The 23,589-nt window shown below is 39.0% G+C and overlaps 1 protein-coding gene across 1 annotated transcript; it reads right to left on the bottom strand.

The window, feature by feature from the left end:
- Positions 1-3,897: 3,897 nt before the first annotated feature.
- Positions 3,898-9,479, bottom strand: LOC140463223 (tumor necrosis factor receptor superfamily member 6B-like). Its single transcript, XM_072557012.1, has 4 exons — positions 9,453-9,479; positions 7,941-8,328; positions 6,224-6,427; positions 3,898-4,836 (listed from the first exon to the last, which is right to left on the bottom strand). The coding sequence occupies exons 1-4, from the start codon at positions 9,462-9,464 to the stop codon at positions 4,505-4,507; spliced, it is 936 nt and encodes a 311-aa protein (XP_072413113.1). The 5' UTR covers positions 9,465-9,479; the 3' UTR covers positions 3,898-4,504.
- Between the last annotated feature and the right edge of the window lie 14,110 nt (positions 9,480-23,589).

Raw genomic sequence — 23,589 nt, 5'->3', positions numbered from 1 at the left:
GTAAGTGCCACTGTTGATGATCTCTTACATCACATTGCTGATGATTGAGTGTAGACTATAGAGACAGTAATTGACTGAGTTGGATTTATCCTGCTTTTGTGGACAGAGTATACCTGAGCAATTTCCCACATTGTTGGGTCAATGCCAGTGTTGTGGCTATAGTGAAACAGCTTGGCTAGTGGTGTAACTATTTCTGGCGCATAAGTTTTCAGTACTAATACCGAAGTGTGGTCAGGATCCATAGCTTTTCAGTATCAGGCATTTCTTTATATTGTACGGAATGCATTGGGTTGGTTGAAGACTAGCATCCGTGATCATGGGGACTGCAGCGGGGAGGCTGAGATGTGTCATCTAATCAACAAGTCTTTCTGAAGATACTTGCAAATGTTTCAGAATATATCCAGAACTGAAAAGCTTGGTGAAAATTTACTCTCTATCAGCAATCTATCACACAATAGGTCAAATCACAGCCTCTGAACCAGAGCCTCCAGGTTAGAATCCTACCCCAGTGTAGAATAATGGGAATGAAGGTGTAACTCTGATAAGTACAGTCACATGCTATTACGACTTTGAGACTGTACTAGGGAGCTGTAATCATTATTCTTTACATTAGAATGCAAGTAAAGATTTAACAGCACCTACTGAGAGGCAATGAGTTTCATGAATGGTGGGTTAGGTTAAGGAAGGAAGAGATCCTTCTTTACCCCTTTTGTTAAACTTACTTTCTTCACCATCTACTACTTGGTTCTTACTTTGGTGCAGCAGAAGGAGCTGATTGGTGGGCATCTAGTGAGCTCTTCTACTTGCAATAAAGATAGGCACAATTAAAATATGTCAGGTTCACTCAGCCGAGTGAAAAGTATAGCCTGTCATATGTACGAAGTCATGAGTGCACTGTCTGTGTTAGAGATGAACACATCTGCCACAACTATCACCACCCAGAACTTAGCAGAGGCTAGAATTACTGTTGTGCATCAGCAAGGTCGAAGCCTAAATGGATAACACTTCTAGTAATAAGAACAGAAGTTTCTAGAAACTCAGCAGGTCTGCCAGTATCTGTTGAGAGAAAACAATGTCAATGTTTCGCGTCCACTGACTCTTCTTTTAACTTGCAATTTTAATTGGTGAAACGGAAGATTTGCTGCTAGGTTTTCAGGAAATAAAGCGGAGTTCAATCTGCGTTCATTTAATCATTTTTGTGGTGAGCTTACAAAAAAATACAAGGGACCTCCTTGTGGTGCAGTGGTAGTGTCCTTACCACTGGATGAGGAGGCCCAGGCTCAAGTTCCAACTGCTCCAGAGGTGTGTGACAACCTTTCTGAACAGGTTTATGAGGAAAATAGATTCAATTCTAAAAAAAACAAAAAAAAAGGACCCTATTGTGGCACAGTGGTAGGGTCCCTACCCAAGATAGGGAAACTCCAGGTTCTAATTCAATTTGTTCCAGTGGTGTGTAATAACATGTCTGAACAGGTTGATTTAAAAAATGTTTTTTTTAAAAAAAGATCTAGACACTAGACATCATACAGTCAGTCTCTGGAGTTATGGAATTCAATTCTGAGTCTTCAAATCTGTAATGTGGCTAAGTGGAAAATGAAAGATTGTGCCTTGAGCTCATGTTGTGCTTCACTGGAACATAGCAGCAGAGCCAGGACAAAAATAGTAGGGTGAGAGCCTAGATCTTGAAATGACTTGGAAGTTTCTCCTACAGACAGAGTACAGGTATTCTGCAAAGCAGTTACACAGTGTGTGTTTGGTTTTGCCAATGCAAAAGAGATTGCATTGTATGCAGCAAACACTATAGAGTAAATTGAAAGGAGTACAAGTAAAATACTGTTTCACCTAGAAAGTGTGTTTGGGACCTTGGACATTAAGAGTGGAGGATGTGAATTGGCATGTGAATGTGTTAATGGGAGAATGAACCATGGTGTTAGAGAAGAACTGGTCACTGTGAAATGCTGACAGTGGAGGGGAGAGAAAAATGTTTTCAGTTGTGGTATCTGGCTGGATGCTTTGTGGACATTGGTCAGATAGAAAGTGAGGAGAAGGGGAAAGCTATTATTCTGGAAAGGGGTTAAGGTAGAAGAGCAGGGGATGGGTCAGAAAGGGCTGAGGGCCCTGTTACCTATAATGGAGGGGCATTGTCAGTTGAGAAAATAGATAGTCATGCTGAAGGAAGGTGGCATCATTGGAATAGATGCAACAGGGCAAAGAAACTGGGAGAATGGACACAAAAGTAGGTTGTGAGCTGGGCATAGTCAAGCTAAAGGGGGATGGTAGGCTTATAATGGATACTAGATTAGAGTGGTGCTGGATTAGAGCAGGTCAGACAGCATCCAAGGAGCAGGAAAATCGACGTTTTGGGCAAAAGCCTTTCATCAGGAATGAGGCAGGGAGCCTCCGGGGTGGAGAGATAAATGGGAGGGTGTGGGGCTGGGGAGAAGATAGCTAAGAGTGCAATAGATGGATGGAGGTGGGGATGAAAGTGATAGGTCAGAGAGGAGGGTGGAGTGGATAGGTGGGAAGGGAGATTGATAGGTAGGACAGGTCATGAGGACAGTGCTGAGCTGGAAGGTTGGAACTGGGGTAAGGTGGGGGAAAGGGGAAATGAGGAGACCGGTGATGCCCTGGGGTTGAAGTGTTCCAAGGTGGAAGATGAGGCGTTCTTCCACCAGGCACCGGGTGGTGAAGGAGTGGCGGTGGAGGAGGTCCAGAACCTGCATGTCCTTGGCAGAGTGGGAGGGGGAGTTGAAATGTTTGGCCACAGGGCAGTGGGGTTAATTGGTGTGGGTGGATACTGGTTAACTGCTTATGATCAGAAATGGAAAGGGTGGAATCAATGGAAGGGAAGAGTCGGAGATGGACAAGGTAAAGGTGAGAGAAGGTTGGAAATTACAAGCAAAACTGATGGGGTTTTTTTCGATTCCAGGTAAGAGCAGGAAGCAGCACCAATGATACCATCAATCTATTGGAGAGAGTTGAGGGTGGGGACCCACGTAGGTGTGGAACAAGGAATGTCCACATACTTCAAAAGGAGACATAAAAAGAGACAGCCATAATTGGGACCCATGTGAGCAACCATGCTCCATCTGGCTAAGCTCATTCCTATTTTGAACAAGTTCTTCTTTAAATCATCTCACTTTCTTCAAGTCAAAAGGTGTGGCTAAAGAATCTCTTTCAGTACTGTTCTTCCACACTTGTTCCTCTCCAGCTGTACAGCTGAACCACCATTGGTACTACTGGCTTGGTGCTGACAGAATTTTAATGAGAAATCACTACCAACAATAATATGCAAAGTGTAAATCAATTTGTAGACAAGATCCTTTCAGAGGACTACTTGACTGGTTATCTTAGACTATCTGATAGTCACCATTATTTATTTGCCTACATACTGTAAACTTCAGTGTGAACACCTTTCTAAAAGTGATAAATTAAAACAAAGAACTGCAAATGCTGGATATCTGAAACAAAAACAGAAGTTGCGGGAGGTTGAAATGGTTAATTCATCTGGTACTTGGAGCTGAAGTTGTTGAGAATGCTTCAGCCTTACTTTTTGCCCTGGGACACCCCCATCATTGAGGATGGGGGATATTGTGAAACTTCCTTTTCTAGGGAGTTGTTCAATTGTCCACCATTATTCACAACTGGATGTGGCAAGACTGCAGAACCTAGATCTGACTTTGTTGGTTTTGGAATCACTTAATTCTATCACTTGCTGCGTATGATGTTTGCACATGTTAAAACACGGCACAGAAGCCTTCTGTTAATTAAATCAAACACTCAGAAAAACTCACCTCACCTCGTAATCTATTAAATTACGAGTGACAGAGAAATCCAAAATTCTACTATTTAAACAAAATAATATCAATTTATTCTTTAACTCAACATAAACATTAAACAACAACTGTTCACAACTCTTATTAACTGCTTATTATCTGCCTCCAACTGTATAACAATATACTGTTCCAATAAAACACTTATTAAAATTATATCAAATTAATTTGAAAACTATACAGCGTCTGTTATCATCGGTGTCTTTCTTCTTTCTGCTAAAGATCTCCTTGGGCTTTCTTCTTTTACTGCCAATATGTTTCATATGATAAAAGAGTGTTTTAATGGCATTTGCTCTGTCTGACTTCAAAATGCCTGCACAGCCCGCTCAAATTTTTATTCTTGTCTTTTAATGACCTAATAATGGCTGGCATATATTTGGACAAATATGATACAATTTACTATCTCATTGAAGTGCTAATTCATTATGATTGCAATCGGTGTTGAGCCCCAAAATAAATTAAATGCTTTACATAAATATGGTTTGGTTGTCAGAGAAGGGGGTTGGGGAAGGTCTGTCAGAAATGGGGAGCCATGCTAATTTTTCCCATACATACTGCAGAAATGCCCAAGTCAATGAATTGCTGCTTCAGCTAATATTAGCTAACTCACAGCACAAACATGGAATAAAATTTGGAGCTGCTTGTCTCTAGGGTTTAGCGATACTATGCAGTCATTCAGCCTCAACTAATATATTTGAGAGTGAAGTTACCACATTCAACATAAAACGCTCTTTGACATTTTTTATAATATTCTTCATCTTTGCTTTTTGAAGTATAAGCAGGATTTTTTCAAGTAGGTGGTCTTCCTTGACAACTTCTTTCCATTTCACTAGAAGGGGATGTAAACTTTGATGCATCATATGTTTATTCTGTGCTTTCAACTGTTTACTAACTTTCTTTGCCTGTTCAATCTCGAGTAAAGTAAGAAATCGTTTCAGTTTCTTGATTGGAATCTTCTGATATGCCACAAACTCAATAATTGCTTCATTACAGGTTGAAACAGCTGTTGAAAGAAAGAAAACGAAAATGTAGCATTTTATTAAAAGCACCATTGGCACTTAGCATTCAGATGAAGGATTTGGATAAGACTATTCAGATAGTCACAACAAGCCATCTCCTGCTTTTCTGATTATTTTCTTTCTCTGCACAAAATACATTTAAAGTTCAAGAAAAGGTTCTGACTGAATCTTGCACTGAGCTTTATAAACTGAAGGCTGAAGCAGGAGAACAGTTCCTAATATAATGCACCACATATGTGTGGTGACATGATTCCCATGCAAAATGACTAAAGTAACTTTTGAAGATAAATTAGTGCCTTTTTGGGGCAAGGGTAAAAAGACAAACAAAAAACCCAAAAGAACTACAGATGCTGAAAATCTGAAACAAAAGCAGAAATTGCTGGAGAAACTTAGCAGATCTGGTAGCCATCCGTGGAGGAAAATGTTTCAAGTCCAGCAACCCTTCTTTAGAACTTAAAACAGTCACATGGACTGCAGCAGTTCAACATGGCTCAAGGCAACTTCTTAGGGGAATTAGCAATGAGTAATAAGTGCTGGTCTGGCCAGCAATGGTCATACCATAAAATACTACATTTTAAAAAATTAAATTGCTGTTGCTCAGTTGGTACCACTGTTGCCTGGAATTCAGAGGATTGTGGATTCAAGTCCCACTCCTGAATATACAAGAATATTCAGTATAACAGTGGTGAGGGAATGTTACTTGAAATGATAAACAAAGATCTCCGTCTGCCCTCTTTAGGTGGACAAGAAGTGGATACACTTTCAAAGTAGAATAAGGAAAATATCACCACTCCCCAGTGCCCCAGCCAATTTTAAATCCCTCAACCAATATCATTAAAACAAATTACCTTGTCATTATCTAAATACTATTTTTGGCAGTTGCTGCATGCAAATTGACTATCCCATATACCATTTCAACATAACTTCATTGTAAAATAGTTGGGATGACCTGGGATTCGAAAAGGCACTGTACAAATGCAAGTCTTTTTTTTAATGCAAAATGTTTACTTCATTATTAAAATGAGCCACCAGCATTAAAATAGTACCGATCAGCAAATCCAGCTGTTTAAGGTAATTGCATGCTGGGACTTGTACTGCAGGCTGTACAACTAAAGTAGCTCAGTGGAGAACTCCCAATCCAGCTTCCCCTCTACATACAGAGGCATATAAACTCTGCATGGTGTCTTCATGCAATTTTATTGTTGCAATGCATCTTCTGAAGAACTCAATGTAGTAAAGCATTCTAATTTAGATTGTTCCTTGCCTAAATACTAAACTTGATGACAACTAAGAGAGAAGTATGTCACATAATACATTGGCTATTTAAGTATGTTAAAGCAAAATTCCATTAAAATTGATTATTTTACTCACCTGAATCATTGACCAAAGGTTTGCGGCCATGATATGTTTTGCAAGGAGTACACAGTGTGTCATGGTATTGACTACCTGCGACATTAACCACTAAGCCTCTTTCAGTGCAGTTTGTATGCTTTAAACAAGATTCTGAACTGGACACACTGGCAGAAAAATGACCATCAGTACATTTTTCACAATTTGTGTCACTGTATGGTGTTCCTGGGGGAAAAAAAAAATAGTTTTTGTTAAATTTTCAGTAAACATTGTTACAATAATGCAGCATGCATTACATTTTGCAGTAAATGGAACTCAGAACTGATAAGAGAAACCAATTTATGGTATTTTGGGAAGAGCATCAGTTGCTACCTGAGATAAAACAAAAAGGTTTGAGAGACTCTAGTGTGAATATAAAACCCAAATTACTAATCCATTAAAAGATAAGTTTATATGTGAAATTAATGATTGCATTCTACCATTCAAGGATTTTAAACTGCCCAAAATAAAATATTTAGTAAGATTATCTATTTGGATAGTTCAAGACTTTCTAGTCACACTCCCCAAGTACTTATATGTTGGTCCAACTTTTGTTTATGCTAACCTACATTGGACTTTTAATCCACACAACTACTTTGTTTGTCCAATGCATACTGTAAGAGTTCAGGGGACTTGTACTTAGTTTCTGTGCTGATTGATAAGTATAATTAAATGTAACGCGTTGCTTTGCATTTATTTTAAAAGTTTGTACAGGTATCCAGTTTTTATTCCTGTTGTGAACACACTTAGGTATGGATGGTTAACAGATGACAAGATGGGAAATTGGGGTTTGTCCTTCAGTATTTCATTAGCCTGAAAGGCATAGAAAGGTTAATTGGTTAAAAACAAATTTCAACAAACATGAGGAAACCGTGACATAGAGGTGATGCCACTGGACTAGGAATGCCGAAGCCCTGATCAATGTTCTGACAACCATATAGTCCATGGCTGATGAAATTTAAACTTAAATTTTATAAATAAATCTGTATTATAATACTAGTCACAGTAATGGTGACCATGAAATTAGCAATTAATTTTACTGCAATTGATAATAATGTCCTTGAAGGAAATCTGCTATCTTTAACTAGTCTGACCTTCATATGACTCCAATACAAGTGCAGTTGGCTATTAAGTGCCCTTCCAATTGGCTGAGCAAGCCCTAAGTTAGGTTGTAGACCACCACCTTCTTAAGGGCAGTTAGGGATGAGCAACAAATATTGACCTCGCCAGTGGTGCCAGATGTCAAGAAAGAATAAAGTATTAAAAGACTAAATAACAACTTCAAAGAAAAATTCCTCTTTGTCATTATCACATATTATAATGGAAAGTTTTAATCCTACAAAAATTATATAAACTGGAGTTGGAGATGGCGGTGTTGGACTGGGGTATACAAAATTAAAAATCACCCAACACCAGATTATAGTCCAACAGGTGTATTTGGAAGCACTAGCTTTCGAGCGCTGCTCCTTCATCAATCATCTGATGAAGGAGCAGCGCTCGAAAGCTAGTGCTTCCAAATAAACCTGTTGGATTATAACCTGGTGTTGTGATTTTTAACTTTGCATGAACAGCACATTCTGTAAATAGATATTTGTTCACAAAAATAAAGGAATCACAATTCTTGAGAAACACACTATACTATATAGGCAAGACAGCAGGTGGATAATGCAAGTTCTAATAATAGAAACAGTAGTCTTACCCTTTTTAATTACGCCAGCACCATAAGGGCAACTAGAGTGTTTCAGGCAGAATTCAAATTCCAAATAATAGCCTGCTTTGCATTCACACACTCTATTATGTGTAGAATTACACTGATGCTTTTCATATTGGTGGTGCCCACAGAACACATTACAGTAACGGCATTTCTGAAGGTAGTTCCAATACTGAGTATAATGCAAATCTGTACAGGATTCACATATTGTTGGATGGTCACTAGTACATTGTGTTTTCACATATGTCCCAGGGGGACACTGTTCACATGTCACCATCTGACCAGTATATGGATCTCTTCTTTGGTAAGTAGGCTTGCTGTTCACGGTTTCAAACAAGCTTGAAACCTGTTCTATTAGTACGATGCTGATGAGACACTGTTGGAGGAATCAGAATCAAGTAAAGAATTAAATATGATATAAATAGCTCATTGTTATCATTCAGTCCATCACATTGGAAATAAATTTGCATAACTTTAGATGTTGGTAACTAGAAAAAGTAAAGCTCAAAATACACCAAGAAGGCAAATTCAATCAATGATAAATATGAGAAATATCATGCATTAGAATTTACTTTGTAAAACAATTAAACTATATATTCAAATTCTGTAGCTTCACATGTTTGGCTATGCTCAAAGAATTTCAGTTGGACTTTCAGTGAATCTTTGTAACCTGGCTTCAAATTGCATAGAAACGTATTCGACGAGAGAAAACCAGTAGAAACTGATACCATATCTGTATGTGTGAGAATTTTATTTAGGAATTGAACCAAAGCTGAATTGAAAATCAATGACCTGTCCCTGGTATCTGGTCATTTGGCTCAAAGATTTCTTTGTGAAGGACAGGAGGAATGCATCTACATGGGGTCGAAATACTCCGCATGTGTGACCAGGAACCTCTCCCACTCATGTCACCTACCATTGGCAATATGTTGGAAGGATTTGCAGGTTAATGTTCACCTGTTTAGCCTAATCATGAGTGCTCTTCCTTCTGCCATCAGGTCCACTAATGGGACTTGGAGTTTCTGACTCAGAGGCAGAGAGACCACCCAGTAGTCCAGAAGACCTCCCTAGCAGAAATACCTGGTTTAACATTATGAAATGCAGTCACGTTCTCTGATTAACCACAAAATGCTGAAAATCACAGTGGGTCAGGCAGCATCTATGGAGAAAGAGCAAACTGACATTTCGAGTCTGAATGACTCTTCATCACAGCATCTGGAGTAATTCGTTCTCATAGCAACCAGCAAGAATACTGACCATTAAGGGCAGGAAATGTTCATAACACAAATAGATATTATATCGAACAGAGTTCACTCTGCAAATGTTAATCACTGTTTCTCCACCCACATATGATGCTAGTGACAATAAATCTATCAGTACTTCTAGCATTGCTTTGTTTGGAAAAAGTCAGATTTCCAGCATCGGCAATACTTAGCGTCTATGAATTAACGATATAAGTTCCATCATAGTGGAATCCATTCATTCAGTTTATCCGCTTACCTTGAAGAGCATGTTGGAATGCGTCGGGATTCCTCTCACTTCTGGGATTCCTTCTGGTCCGGCTTGTCCTTTTAAATAAGTTGATGACGGGAGAGGCGGTGTGTGAGTCATGCTCAGGAGTTCTCTGAAAGCAGGCACGTTCATTCACCAGGTTTGTGTCAAGGGGAAGAAGGAAGTTGCGTTGTGACATGCACAAATGGAATTCCCCCGTTTTCCTGAACGTCGATTGGGGGGGGGGGGGGCTAATTTTATGGGAATTGGAGTCTTTGACCGTTTCTAACACTTTTACTACTCGCGGTTGACTAGCCCTCCTCTGGGAGATGGTGCGGGGCGGTTTCTAAAGGTCAGTGAGTATCTTTCATGGGACATCATTTATCGTGTCTCACATACCAGATTTGGAAACTATATTTCTTTTTAAGGGGTGTATTAGACGGGACAGAACCAGTATATACTGAGAACGTATCCGCATGGACGAGAAATTTATTGAGGAATTGAACCAAAGGTGAATTGGAAATCAATGGCATGTCCTGGTACCTGGCCATTCGGCTCAAACAGATTTCTTTGCAAAGGCGAGGAGACAAATCCAAAGGGGAGGGATACATCTACATGGGGTCTGAGTAGTGTTTATATATGGGATGGTTTGATATATCATCTCTTTTACTCACTTCTGTAAGTGTGTCTCAGTTGAAAGTACCGATGCTTCTCGAAGTTAAATATTATTTCAGATTAAATCTCCATTCCAATGTTTCTCGCTCTCAGCAGCCAAACAACATCTGTGCAGGCAGAAAAGTGTCAGCAATATTTCCTCAGAACTGCTGGAAGAGATGAGAGGAGCAACAGTGATCGCACCAATGCAGAGGCAGATAACTGCAGAGAGACAGGGAAAGGACAAGGGATATCTCTGATATGGCCAAGGGAAGATGCCCACATTCCTGATGAAGGACTTCTGCCCCAAAGACATCGGTTCTCCTGCTCTTCTGATGCAGCCTGCTGCTGTGCTGTTAGACAAAGGAGGTGGTAATGGGACATAGAAAGGAAGGACAATTTGAGAGGAGCTGTAAATGGCAATTGCAGAACCAGCACCTGCTCTTCCCCAACAGGGAAGCAGTGGTTGTGACCTGAAATTATTGAACTTTGTTGAGTCTAGAATAATGTAAACTACCTAATCAAAAACAATTGTATGTCTTTTAATCTTCAATGAAATGGCACAAGAGGTTTAAGACAGTAAGACCAAAATGAGATGGGACAAAAATTTAAATTTAAATTTAAAATTAAATTAAATTTAAAATTTAGAATTTCAGGGTCAAGCTTGTGAATGGGATAGACAACTAACAAAACAATTCTCTGTACTACAGTTGACTGGGCCCTCAATCATGTCTGTCTCATTTTTATCCTCACCTCATCCCCTCCAACCCCACCCAGAATCTGAATATGATGTCCACTTTATCTATATTCTAGTTCCCACCAGCCTTCACTTTGAACAGATGATCCTCCATCACTTTGACAATCTCCAGTGTAAAGCCCAACACATCCTCCCCTCCCATTCTATTTTCAGCAATTCAAAGGTTCTGTTCCATTCAAATCAATACCATCGCCCTTTATACCTGGTCCCCTTTCCACAGCACTTCATTGTGCAAGTGCAGGAGATGTATTATCTGACCTTACACCTCTCCTTTCCAATCATCCAGAACTCCAAACACTATTTCCAGTGAGCAAAGAAATACTTCTTTCCATTTAGATTTTTTTTTAAAATTGCAGAATGTGGGCCTCACTAGTAAAGCCATATTTCTTGACTAATCCTAGGCCATTTCAGAGGACAGGTAAGAATCAGCCCTTGTGGGTCATCGCTGTGAGTCCAGAGCCATATTCAAGCTGGACTGGATCAGGACAATTGTTTTCCTTCATGAAATGGTATTAGTAAAGAAAATGTTCCTTTCTTATGATAGTCCAGCAATTGAATAATCACCATTACTGATAACCTAATTAAAGAATTTGGAATTTCAGAACAAAAATGAAATTCCTCAACTGCCATAGTAGGATTTGAAATGATCGCTCAAGATATACACAGTATTCACTACTCATAGTGTTTCATTTTGAGACCAAATGCAAATGGAATGATCGTGTAGGGGGTAGAGAAATGGGTACAAAGGATCTTGCACTCTGGTTGAAATGCAAGGTAATGAAAACAAAGTCAGATTACAACCAAATATCAAACATAAGGTGTTATTTTATATTAAGTAAGACTACATCTTTGACTTCCAATCGTTTCCTACTAATTCAAATTCATTCTTCACTCACCTACAACTAAAGAACATTTGTTATCCATAAAATAAATGAAACAGTGCAAAATTAAGAAGAGTCAGTTGTATCCTTGTCAGTTTACATAACAAGCCATAACATGACAATGCACATAATGAATTCAGGGCAAAAGAACTGGATTGATTCTCAATTGGTAAGCCAAGAGGAATGAAGCTTAAGGTAGACTGATAGGCTGCAAACCTCAGCTGTTTTGAAGATTTTGGATTAGATTCCCTGCAGAATGGAAATAGGCCATTCATCCCAAGACTAACCCACCAAAACCCATTTCCCTACCCTATATTTACCCCTGATTAATGCACCTAACACTATGGGCAGTTTAGCATGGTCAGTTCACCTGATCTGCACATCTTTGGATTGTGGAAGGAAACTGAAGCATCCAGAGGAAACCTATGCAGACATGAGGAGAATGTGCAAACTCCACACAGACAGTCACCCGAGGCAGGAATCAAACCCGGGTCCCTGGCGCTGTAAGGCAGCAGTGCTAACAACCACTGAGCCACCGTGATGTGCTATATAACAATTCATCTTTAAGTTTATTGACTGGTTTCACATATTAAACATTTTGAAATGGACTACGTAAACTTAAGTTGCAACTTTAAGTTTGAGAAGTTTCCAAATTCAGTTATAAAAGGTACATACCAAGATAATCCTGGGGATTTCTACAATTGCTTGTATCAATGACTACTCCAAGAACAATGAGAGAACTTCTCTGATATTGACTCAATGCCTAATATGGTAAACAGAATTCTATTGACTCCTTTATTGGAAGAGAATGCAAATCTGTCTAAAGGAACCAAATGTTTCAGGTCAGATGAGGTGGCAGATTACCTAATTATTTGATGACCGTGACACATTATTTTGAACCATGACTGTACAGTTTGAAAGCCAGTCACCTGACAGCAGCTAGCTTTACTATCAAGTAAAGAAAAAAAGTTAAAAATTATACAACACCAGGTTATAGTCTAACAGGTTTATTTGAAAGCACTAGCTTTTGGAGCACTATTCCTTCATCAGGTAGCACTCCGAAAGCTAGTGCTTCCAAATAAAGCTGTTGGACTACTACCTGATGTTGTGTGCTTCTTAACTTGTTCCACCCCAGTCCAACACCAGCTCCTCCACATCAAATATAGAAGAAGCAGGGGAAGCTGCTCTCTCTATTAAAATACAACAACAGAAGTGAGAAATAGCTGTTTCTCTCACATCAGTTTAACAGCTGAGGTTTGAGTGGCCAGAGCCTTGTCCTGTGTTTACATTCCTGCAAGTGAATTCTACAGAAAAAGCCTCTGAGTTTCCACAGCAACAACCCTAGCAGGGAAAATAACATTCCAGCCACATCTTAAAATACATTATCAATCAAAAACTAAAGGCCTGCAAAATTTTACAGCTGGATCGACTGTGCCTATCTGCCTTGTCAAAAATGTACCGATCTCAACTTTAATCTGTAATTGTGTGCTTGGATTTCAATCATGTGTTGCTGTTTAAGACTTAACTAACCATACAATACTTGTACCCAGGTCAGTTTCAGAGCAATCAAACTGACTTGACAGCTTGGGACTGAACAAGGGTCACTGGACCGAAAACATTAACTCTGTTTTCTCTTTCCACAGATGCTGACAGATCTGCTGAGTTTTTACAGAAATTTCTGATTTCTTTGAATTTTGGCAATTTTTTTTAATTGCCTGAGGATGGGGGGATAAAGTCGGTCACCCAAACATAATACAACTAAAGATCTGTCAATATTATGGTGAGTCCAGCAATCTATATAATAAATGCCAACATGCATTTAATCAATGACACAATAGTATGTTTCTCACCAATTTGATCACTTCTCATGGTTATTCAGAAATAGTTGAAGACATTCCCAAAATGGGTGTTGACACCTGAATATTTGTGTTGCCAGGTCTGAGACAATAATGGTTGCTCCAACAGATTTATGACAGCTGTACACCTACCAACAGGCCACCACCCTCACAGCTATTCCCTCCCCACCCCACAACAGTTCTCACTGAGCATTCACAACAATGTTAAAGTGTCGAAATGGGATTCGATTGAGTAAAAGCTTGGAAAGCACCACTACAAATCCTGACAACATTCCAGCAATCGTTCTGAAGACTAATGCTCTATAATTCACTGTTCTTGTAGAAAAGCTGAATCAATGTAGCTACAACACAGGCATTTACCTGATAAAGTGGGAAATTGATCAGGGATGTTCTGTATACATGAAGCAAGACAAATCCAACGCGATCAATTCCAGCCTCATCAGTATAAATTTGACCATCAGCAAATGTTGTGGAATGGGTCATCAACATATATCTTGTACTTTCTCAATAATAATCTCATCAGTAAGGCTGACTTTGGGGGTCCATAAGAGTTTTCAGCTCTTGACATCATCATTGGATTGATCAAAATATAGACAAAAGAGCTGAATACCAGAGGTAGAGTGAGAGGAACCTGACATCAGGGCACCCAATGTGGTATTGAGGAGACAATAGGATTCTGAGCGAAAGCCCTCTACTGTTTGAAATTATCCCCAATACAAAGGAAGTTGGTTGTTGTTGCAAGTCAATCATTTTAGTGACAGGGCATGACTGCAGGAGTTTCTTAGGCAGTGTGTTAGGCCTAACCATATTCATATTCATATGCAAACCAATGACTTTCTAGATCATAAGCAATTTCCAAACCTGTAACCAACACTACTAAGAAGTACAATGGCAGCAAATTATGGGAATGCAAATTGCTAAGTAGAGGCTATGTATCAGCATTAGTGCCCACACCCCACCCCTCAACCAATTGTCGTGGTTCAAGAAGACAGCTCAATACCGCCTTCTCATGAGCAATTCCAATGTTGACCTAGCTGTGACGCACAATCTTAACAGCGTCATACAGCATGGAAATAGACCCTTTGGTGCATCAAGTCCATGCCAACCATAATCCCAAACTAAACAATCCCACCTGCCTGTGCTATTTGTATATTGATTCGAGGGATTGATGATAACAATGTGACGACTACAGGACTCATGATGCATTTATTCTCAGGAATCTCTGAAAACCAAACCTGGACCCACAGGTCTCTGGGCACAAACATTCATACAAACACTGCTCAATGTAAAGCATTTATACCAAATCAATACTTTGAAATGTAGTCACAATAGCAAAGTAAGTAGCAATGATCAGGTGACAAAGTGATGAGTCAGATTCTCTAATACATGTGATTTGTAAAATGGATCTGACTTCAGTGAAACTCTTAAAAAAAACTTGAATCTCCCATAAGTTCCTTTTTATATAAAGGTAAACTTTTATTTTTCTTTTAGTTTGAATTGTTTTCGATTTTTAAAAAAATTTAACAGTGCTAGCTGTTACTTGCTTTTTTTCTCACTTCCATCTGCTCTGCTGACATTTCATTTCTGCAACTATATTGGTGGTCCAATATGAATCTATGGTATGTGTTGTGTGTTACGTGCATCATTCACTGAAGATACTGTGCCAGTAGAGGGAGTCAGACAATAAAATTTACATTCAAAAACAGTACATGCAGACCTTCTGAGTGTTTGTTTACTGTGGTGATGATCATGGGTCCAGACAAAACTATGATATGCCCTAGCAATGTTTCCACTGTGGTGATACTTACTATAGACAGAAAATAATTGCTTGCCTTTGTTGTTCATCAGAAAAATCCACTGTTAAACCAAAACCAGAAGGGTAGCATGTGCCAGTACCACACACAAAAAATGTGCAAGATTGTGGTCAATATATTAGTGCATGACTCTGAATAATTGTCTTCTGGTCTCTTGGATACAGCAAACTAAACAAGCAGCTTGGAATTAGATATTCTCATAGATATCGGATATTTCAAGTGGATGAAGTTATGTACTCAGAGGGAAACTCATTGACTGACTATTTTAATGCATTAGAATAGCTTTAGTATGCATTTTAAGTTTGATTTTTTGTGAGAGTAATTTTCTTCTACTGTCCTTTTTCATGTATTCTTTTTAACTAACAAGTAATATGCCTAAAGTGAATTTGTGTGTGGACAAGAAGGTAGAATTGTTTACTGAATAATAGGAAGCAAAATCATTGGCGATAGTGAAAATCTAGTCAATGCCAAAGAGTTCAGACATGTTAACCAAGGGGTTGCTAGCCTTTTTAGCAGTCATTCAATCAAATATGTTCAGTATGAAAGGAAAAGACTTAAATTTGTATTTATGTCATTCTTTCTGTACTACGTTTGTCTCCATGTGGGACTTGAATGTATGATCTTCTGATCTGCAGGCAATACTGCTGACAGCTGAGTCACCCCTTACATTACTGAACAGCACACAACCTGGAATTGACATTTTGCTGGAATTCATTATGAAAGATTTCGTAAACTGCATGATGCAGCCAATCTTCAGGGTATCATTTTCTTTCAGCATAGACTGTTAGCACAGAGAAAAAGTTATCACATAGAAACCAAGCTTTGTTGGCAAGTAAGCCTAATTTACAACAAACTCTAATGTGAATACAACAGCATATAGATCTCAAATAGATAACAACTAAGATAGGTCCATGGCTTGTTTCCAACAAAAAGCAAACTATTCCAATGAGGATTCTACATCCAATATCCATGGCACCATTCGAGGAACACACAAAAGAACATAAAAAAGTATTCTTAAAACAGATTTTAAAATTAGGCTAGTGACAGCATGTTTACAGCAAAAAAGGAAGGGAAACAATTTGAAGTATTTAAATACTTACTTTCATATATTGAGTTCAATCTTAAAATATTGTTCCTGAAAATAAAATATTGCAGATGCTGGAAATCTGAACTAAACTTCTGAAAATCTGTGGAAAGATCATTGACTTGAAATATCAGCTCTGTTGCTGTCTTTTACAGTTGCAGTCCAAACTGCTGAAAACTGCTTGTGGTGTTGAAATAATCTTACTGCTGCAAATTGGAAGTGTTTTCCACATTGTAACCAAACATTGTAATTCCCTGGAGCTCCATCATTTACTGTAGAAAGGAACTGGCAAATAGAATTGAAAGGTAAGCATAAGGATAGAGTAAGATCATCATTTAACCCTATATCCTGCAAGACTGCAAACATATCCAGGGCCATTTTGAATGGTTTTGCAAACTGCAGTGAGTAAGTAAGATGATAATTACTGTTTTACTTTCATTTCAGGTTTGTGAATGAACTGACATTCAATAACTTGTTAAACAAATCTATTTATCTTTTATTTGAGATAGTACTCCATGGATTTTGTAATATTTCAGTTTTATTAAATACCTGGCTCTAAGTGTTAAATTTTCACAAAAGCAATTAGGGTCAGGAATTTCAGTGAACTTCTCTTCTACACTAGTGATTTGTATGGAATATCCATTTCTTGCTTTACCAGTACTTCTATCATGCATTAACTCAGTAATGTCAGCAAACACAGTCAGGCCATTAGACCCAACATGTTGAGATCATGGTTTGTATTTCCTTCAAATTCCATCTCACATTATCAGAATAGTCCTCTGTACTTTTCCCTCTTATTTACTCATCTAGTTTTGCCTTAGCTACATGCATTCTATTCACCCTAACCATTCTTTCTGGAGTAAGTTTTACATTGTAAGTACTCTTTGGGTATCGAAGATGTTTCATTGTAATTCTTTACAGAATTTGAGTGACCATTTTACCTTTGTCCTTTTTCATTTTGGTCTGCCCCACAAATGTAAACATGTTTACACCCACTCTAACTGCCTCTTTCATATCTTTAAAGACCTCTTTCAGGCATCTGTTCTCTTCTATAGAGAAAAACTAAGCCTGTTCATTGTAAATATGGGTTGCAAAATTTCCCAGTGTGTAAAATAAGATTTATCATAATACAAAAGGTATAACGAGGAGAATAATCCTAGTTTCTCTATAGGAGATATACTTAATTATGATTAAGAATAATTATAATTATATTTGCCTTTAAGGATACATCCAAAACCACAGATTATCATTTGTTTCTTGTGGAATATTGCTATGTGCAAACAGGATGTGCAACAGTGTTTGTACTTCAAAAGTGATTGATTTGACTACAGCACTTTGGGACATTAAGAAGTGTAGAAATGGAAGCTCCTGACATTGTTAATGGCCATATGCAGTCAATCAGAAGAGAAACAAATATTGTCAACATCATACAGCATGATGGCACCATGCGGAGAACATGCTGTGGTGAGGCTACATCTTAGGCTTAAATAAGAAGTAATGAAAACATTCAAAATCTACAAACAGTAGATTAGGGGTGGGACAGAGAAGATGAGAAGAATTGAGGTGGTCTCATTGCATAAGATCATTATGAATGGCTGAGTAAAACTTTCAACCTTGACAGAGGATCTATAAAGGAACTAGGAGAAGCAAATTATTGCAGATGCTGGAATCTGAACTGAACCCAACAAAAGTTGGATTACAGTGGATCAGGCAGCAGCCATGGAGAGAGAGCAAGCATATGCTTTGAGTCTCGATGACTCTTCACCAGAGTAGCTCTAAGCTTAAAATGTTAGCTTGCTCTCTCTCTCCATGGTGTTATGGACTAGGCCAAACCAGTCAAAACATTCTTAAGCAGGCAGCCCAGATCATAACTTTGAAATTTATTTCAGAGTGTACAGTGAAAATTACCCAGAGTAAGTTAGCTAGGTTGGCTGCCAGGTTTTAAAACAGACAAATATTTTTTCACAAACTTATAGTGAAACACGAAGAACAGAATAAAGAATCCCTACATAACTCAGTCAATCCAAACTAGACTTAATTATGCCATTCTGAATATACACAACAGTCCCAATAAGCAAACGTCCTTAAAACAACAGTAAAAATTGAACAAAAGGCCTACAGTTTGAGTTAGAAGGGCAGAAGAAGAGAGAGAGAGAGAGAGAGACTGTGTCCACACAGCTGAAGCCCTGACTAGGTCTGGACTGAAGTGCTCAGCCAGAGAGCTGACCACTCCCCTTTCATTGTACAGGTCACTTCTAAAACATGACCACTTTGGCCTGAAGTCTTATCTGTTTACATAGAAACAAAAGGCCTCTCAACATCCTTTTTCATCTTTGTACCAAACTAGTCACCTATTAGCCAGGAGCTGTTAACGACCCCTCTGAGAAAAATCCAAGGACACAGTATCCTTGAGAAAAGAAATAGCTTTTAGGAAAAAAGGACCAAGTTTGTGACACCTCCCTCCCCATCAATCTCCAAAAATGTCTTCATTTTTAAAACCCTTCAAAAGCCCGGTTAATAGTCTAAACACACATATACACTGTACTAACTATAAACATGCAAACATGCATAACCACATGTAAATTCAGGTCATGGCACACCCACCACGGAATGCCCCCATATCTCATTTGAGCCTTGATAATGCATTGGTGACCAACCACATACACAATTGTCAAATTGAATGGCTGCAACAACAAGTTCCATCTGAACAGTCTGGCATTTTTGTCCTTAACTTTTTCCACAAATGTCAATAGGTTATGATCAGTGTGTACAATTGTCTCTGATGCATTGCTGGTAATATAAACACTGAAATGTTGTAATGCCAACACCAAGCTTAAAGTGTCTTCCATCAGCAGAAATATTGAACTGTGGAGAATGTTCAACCCAATTGGTCTTTCTATCCCCTCGTCATCCTCCTGCAGGAGCACTGCACTGACACCCACATTAGTGGCAACAATAGCCGCCTTGAAAGGCTTCATGTAGTTCGGTGTGGCTAATAATGGGACAGTGATTAACAAAGATTTTAGGCTGTCATATGCCTTCTGACAGTCTGCTCTCAACTGAAACTTCTTGCTTTTTTTTAACAATTTGTTGAGTGGAACAGCCACACTGCTAAAGTTTGGCGCAAACTTTCAGTAAAATCCACTCAACCCCAGGAACCGTAGCACGTTTTTTGTTGACGGTGTGGGAAATTCCACAATTATCTTCATTTTTGCATTCCATAGGGCAATTTGTCCATGTCCAATAACATGGCCTAGGAAGGTGACTTAAGCTTTGGCAAATTCACTTTTAGCTAGGTTTACCACCAAGCCTGCCTTCTGAAGTCTATCGAACAAGTCTGATAAATGTTGTAAATGTTCCTTCCACGAGTGACTAAAAATCACCAGGTCATCAATGTTGGGTAATCTGGCAATGACCTTATTAGTCTCTGAAATGTGGCTGGTTCATTTTTCATACCAAATGGCATGACTTGGAATTGATATAGTCCATTTGGCATTATGAAAGCCAGGAGCCTCTGAGCAAGTCCAACTTAGAAATATAAGTTGCTTGTCCCACTTTTTTGACTCGGTCCTCCAAACGTGGAATTGGATATGCATCAGTTTTTGTAGTGTTGTTAACTTTGCGATAGTTCACATGTAACTGTTGGGTACCATCTGGCTTTGGCACCAAGACTATGGGTGAGCTCCAGTCACTAACTCACTTCGATTATATATCTGGGAGCATGCGCTCTATCTCCTTCTGAATCTGTGCCAACTTTAGAGGGTTATGTCTTTAAGGAAGTTGATTAATCAGAACAGCATCTCATATATCTACATCATGCACAATTAGGTTAGTACTTCCCAGTTTATTTCCACATAAATCCCAATGCGATAGCAATAACTCTTTCAGGTCATTTTGATTTTCTTGTGGAAGGTAACTGAATAATTTATCCCAATGTTTGACAACTTCTTCATTGTCCAATTTAATTTGAGGACTACTCAATTCAGAATCCTCTCTGTACTGTAATCATTGACACCTTCTCCTCTTGCTTTCCTTTCCTATCAGAATACCTTTTGAGCTTATTCACATGACACACTCTGTGAGATTTCTTCCTGTCTGGAGTCCTAATCAAGTCATTCACCTCACTCAATTTCCTCTCAATTGGATAAGGTCCACTAAACCTTGCTTTGAAAGGCTCACCTGTTACTGGAATGAACACCAACACTTTATCCCCAATGACAAAATTGCAAATTTATGATTTCTTGTCCGCTTCTTGTTTCATTGGATGCCATGATACTTTTAAATGCTGCCTAGCCAATTCTCCAGCTCTATTTAATTGTTCTCTTAAATTTGACACACAGTCCAAATGGGTGGTCTCTGAGTTCTGACGTTTTAATTTCTCCTTAATCAATTTTAACGGTCCTCTTACTTCATATCGAAAAATTAATTCAAATGGACTGAATTTTGGTTGATTTATTCGGTACATCTCAGATCGCAAAAAGTATAAATGGAACTCCCTTATCCCAATCATCTGGATAATTGTGACTGTCAGCGCTCACATGGTCTTTAGTGTTTGATGCCATCTGTGTAGCGCTCCCTGCAATTCTGGTTGGTATGCAGTACATTTGAATTCCTTTATTCCCAAGTTATCCATAATGTCCTTGGATGTGAAGTTTGATCCTTGATCTGACTGGATCTCTATTAGTAGTCCGTATCTAGTAAAAAACTTAAGTAATTCTTCTACAACCTTTCTAGCTGTGATGGTGCATGATGGGATTGCCCTTTGGAAATCTAGTTGACACATCCGTTACTGTTAATAAATACTTTTCCCACTTTTTGTTTGAGGTAGGGGACCTACACAATCAATCAAGACTCTTGTGAAAGGTTCCTCAAATGCTGGATTAGGTATTAAAGATTACTGGTTGTGGTTTTCCAATTAGCTGACGTGTATGACATGTCTGGCAAAATTAGCTACATCCTTGTGTAGTCCAGGCCAGTAAAAATGTCTTTGCACCTGTGTATTCCTCACCCCTAAATGACCTCCAAATGGTAGCTCATGTGCCACTGGCACCACTTCCTCTCTATACCCTATTGGCAGAACAAGCTGACAAATCTCTGTCCACTTCTCATCTGCTTGAATGTGTGATGGTCTCCATTTCCTCATTAAGACATCATTTGTTAAGTAATAACACATAGGGATACATTCACTTTCCTTCTCTGTATATGCCTTTTGATGCAACTGTTTTAACTTTTCATCTTTCTGCTGTAACTCAATAAGCATAGCAGAGCTGAAGATACTTGTATGTTTGCCTAGTTGCTCTAGATCAGTCCCACTATCTGATCAAAAAAGTCTCACCTAAAGCTATGTCAGCTTCCTTATCTGTGCGTTTGGATCTCTTCTGTATCAGCTTCTGCTTCTGTGATCTTGTGATCACACAATCTGGGAATTCCTTCATTTCTTCAGTGGCCTACATCTCCACCGGCTTTTCAATTAGAGTAGGCAGCACACCTCCCAGTGAAACAGTGATATCATTTGTAAGGACAAGCTGTATTCTAGGAGCTGAGAGTTTCTCCAGTACTCCTACCACAAATTCTCCACTCTTTGGGCTTTCTAGCCTCACTTTACATAACTGAGCACCTTTTGTCTCACCATGAATTCCTGTTACCAGGATGTTTTCTGGCAATAGTCCCTCAGGAGAACATGTCTCCTCATTTTTCAGCATTACAGACTGAGAGGATCCTGTGTCCCTTAATATTGTAACCTCTTTACTGACTGCTCCTGGCCTATATGAATAAACATTACCCTTGCATATATATTTTTGAAGCAGATCTGACACCTCCTCCTTAATCAACCTCTGATCATCTTGTACACTCTGAGTCCAACAAAACTCCCAGGATTGTCCAGTTTTCCGACATCTGGCTTCCTCCTAGCCCACCAACACCGTGATTTCATGCGGCCCACTTTAATACAATGAAAATACTTGAGCTTTTTAACTTCTTTGTTCCCGCAAGGGTTTTCTTTTTACCCTGTGGTAAGTTATCCCTCCCTCCTCTCATTTATCTCTCCACCCTTCAGGCTCTCTGCCTGTATTCCTGATGAAGGGCTTTTGCCCGAAACGTCAATTTTATTGCTCCTCGGATGCTGCCTGAACTGCTGTGCTCTTCCAGCACCACTAATCCAGAATCTGGTTGCCAGCATCTGCAGTCATTGTTTTTACCCACGAGTTTGCACTACTTCCTCACTAAGGTTACCTTCAGCCTTTGTCTCCAGCCTTTTAAGTTGACTTTACTATTTAAGTGTCCGTTTCTGAAGTTCAAATGCTCTTTCTTTCTCTCTCTGTTGTGCTGCTCTGTCTTTTTCCCTTTCTTCTACTTTTATTCATAACTCAAACCGTTTCAAGTCTGCTGCACTTTCCTTATCTCTTGCCTCTAACGCAAGCTGCCAGGTTGAAGTTAGAATGGCAGAAGGAGAGAGAGAGAGAGTTTACCAGCCTGTTTTCACACAGCTGAACTCCTAACTAGTTATGGACTGAACTGCTCAGCTAGAGAGCCAACCACTCCCCTTTCATTATACAGGTCACTTCTAAAACATGACCACTTTGGCCTGAAGTCTCATCTGTTTAAACAAAAGGCCTCTCAAAATCCTTTTTCATCTCTGTACCAAACTAGTCAACCAGGAGCTGGGAGCTGTTTATGACCTCTCTGAAAGAAAACCAAGGACGCAGTATCCTTGAGAAAAGGAACAGCTTTTTAAAAAAAGGGACCACCTTTGTGACAATGGATGCTGCCTGACCCACTGTGATCTCTAGCATTTGATGTTTTCAGTTCTATAAATGTGGAAACAGAAATATTAGAATTCTTCAGGCGGCCAGTTTTATGCTATCATGCATACAATTAGATTCTCGAACTAGGGAGCACAATGTGAAAATTAGGACCAGACTGTTCAGTGGAGATGTTAGGAAGGGCTTCAAAGTATAAAAGATGGCCAATGTTTGGAACTCTCTTCCACAAAAAGCAGCAGATAGAGTCATGAACATGTACAGCACGAAACAGACTCTTTGGTCCAACTCATCCATGCTGACCAGACTAATCCAGTCCTATTTTCCTAATGGCCCGTATTC

The sequence above is a fragment of the Chiloscyllium punctatum genome, chromosome 37 (genome assembly GCF_047496795.1).
Source record: "Chiloscyllium punctatum isolate Juve2018m chromosome 37, sChiPun1.3, whole genome shotgun sequence".
Classification (NCBI taxonomy): domain Eukaryota; kingdom Metazoa; phylum Chordata; class Chondrichthyes; order Orectolobiformes; family Hemiscylliidae; genus Chiloscyllium; species Chiloscyllium punctatum.
Note: the sequence above shows the minus strand (reverse complement) of the source record. Positions and strands in the feature narration are given on the sequence as shown.

What these genes read in the sequence shown, in the direction of transcription:
- LOC140463223 (XM_072557012.1), bottom strand. An exon ending in TGCTGGCGTAATTAAAAAGG is followed by an intron (nt 6,428 to 7,940) that starts GTAAGACTACTG and finishes TTTTTCCCCCAG; the next exon opens with GAACACCATACAGTGACACA. An exon ending in ACCTTTGGTCAATGATTCAG is followed by an intron (nt 4,837 to 6,223) that starts GTGAGTAAAATA and finishes TTCTTTCAACAG; the next exon opens with CTGTTTCAACCTGTAATGAA.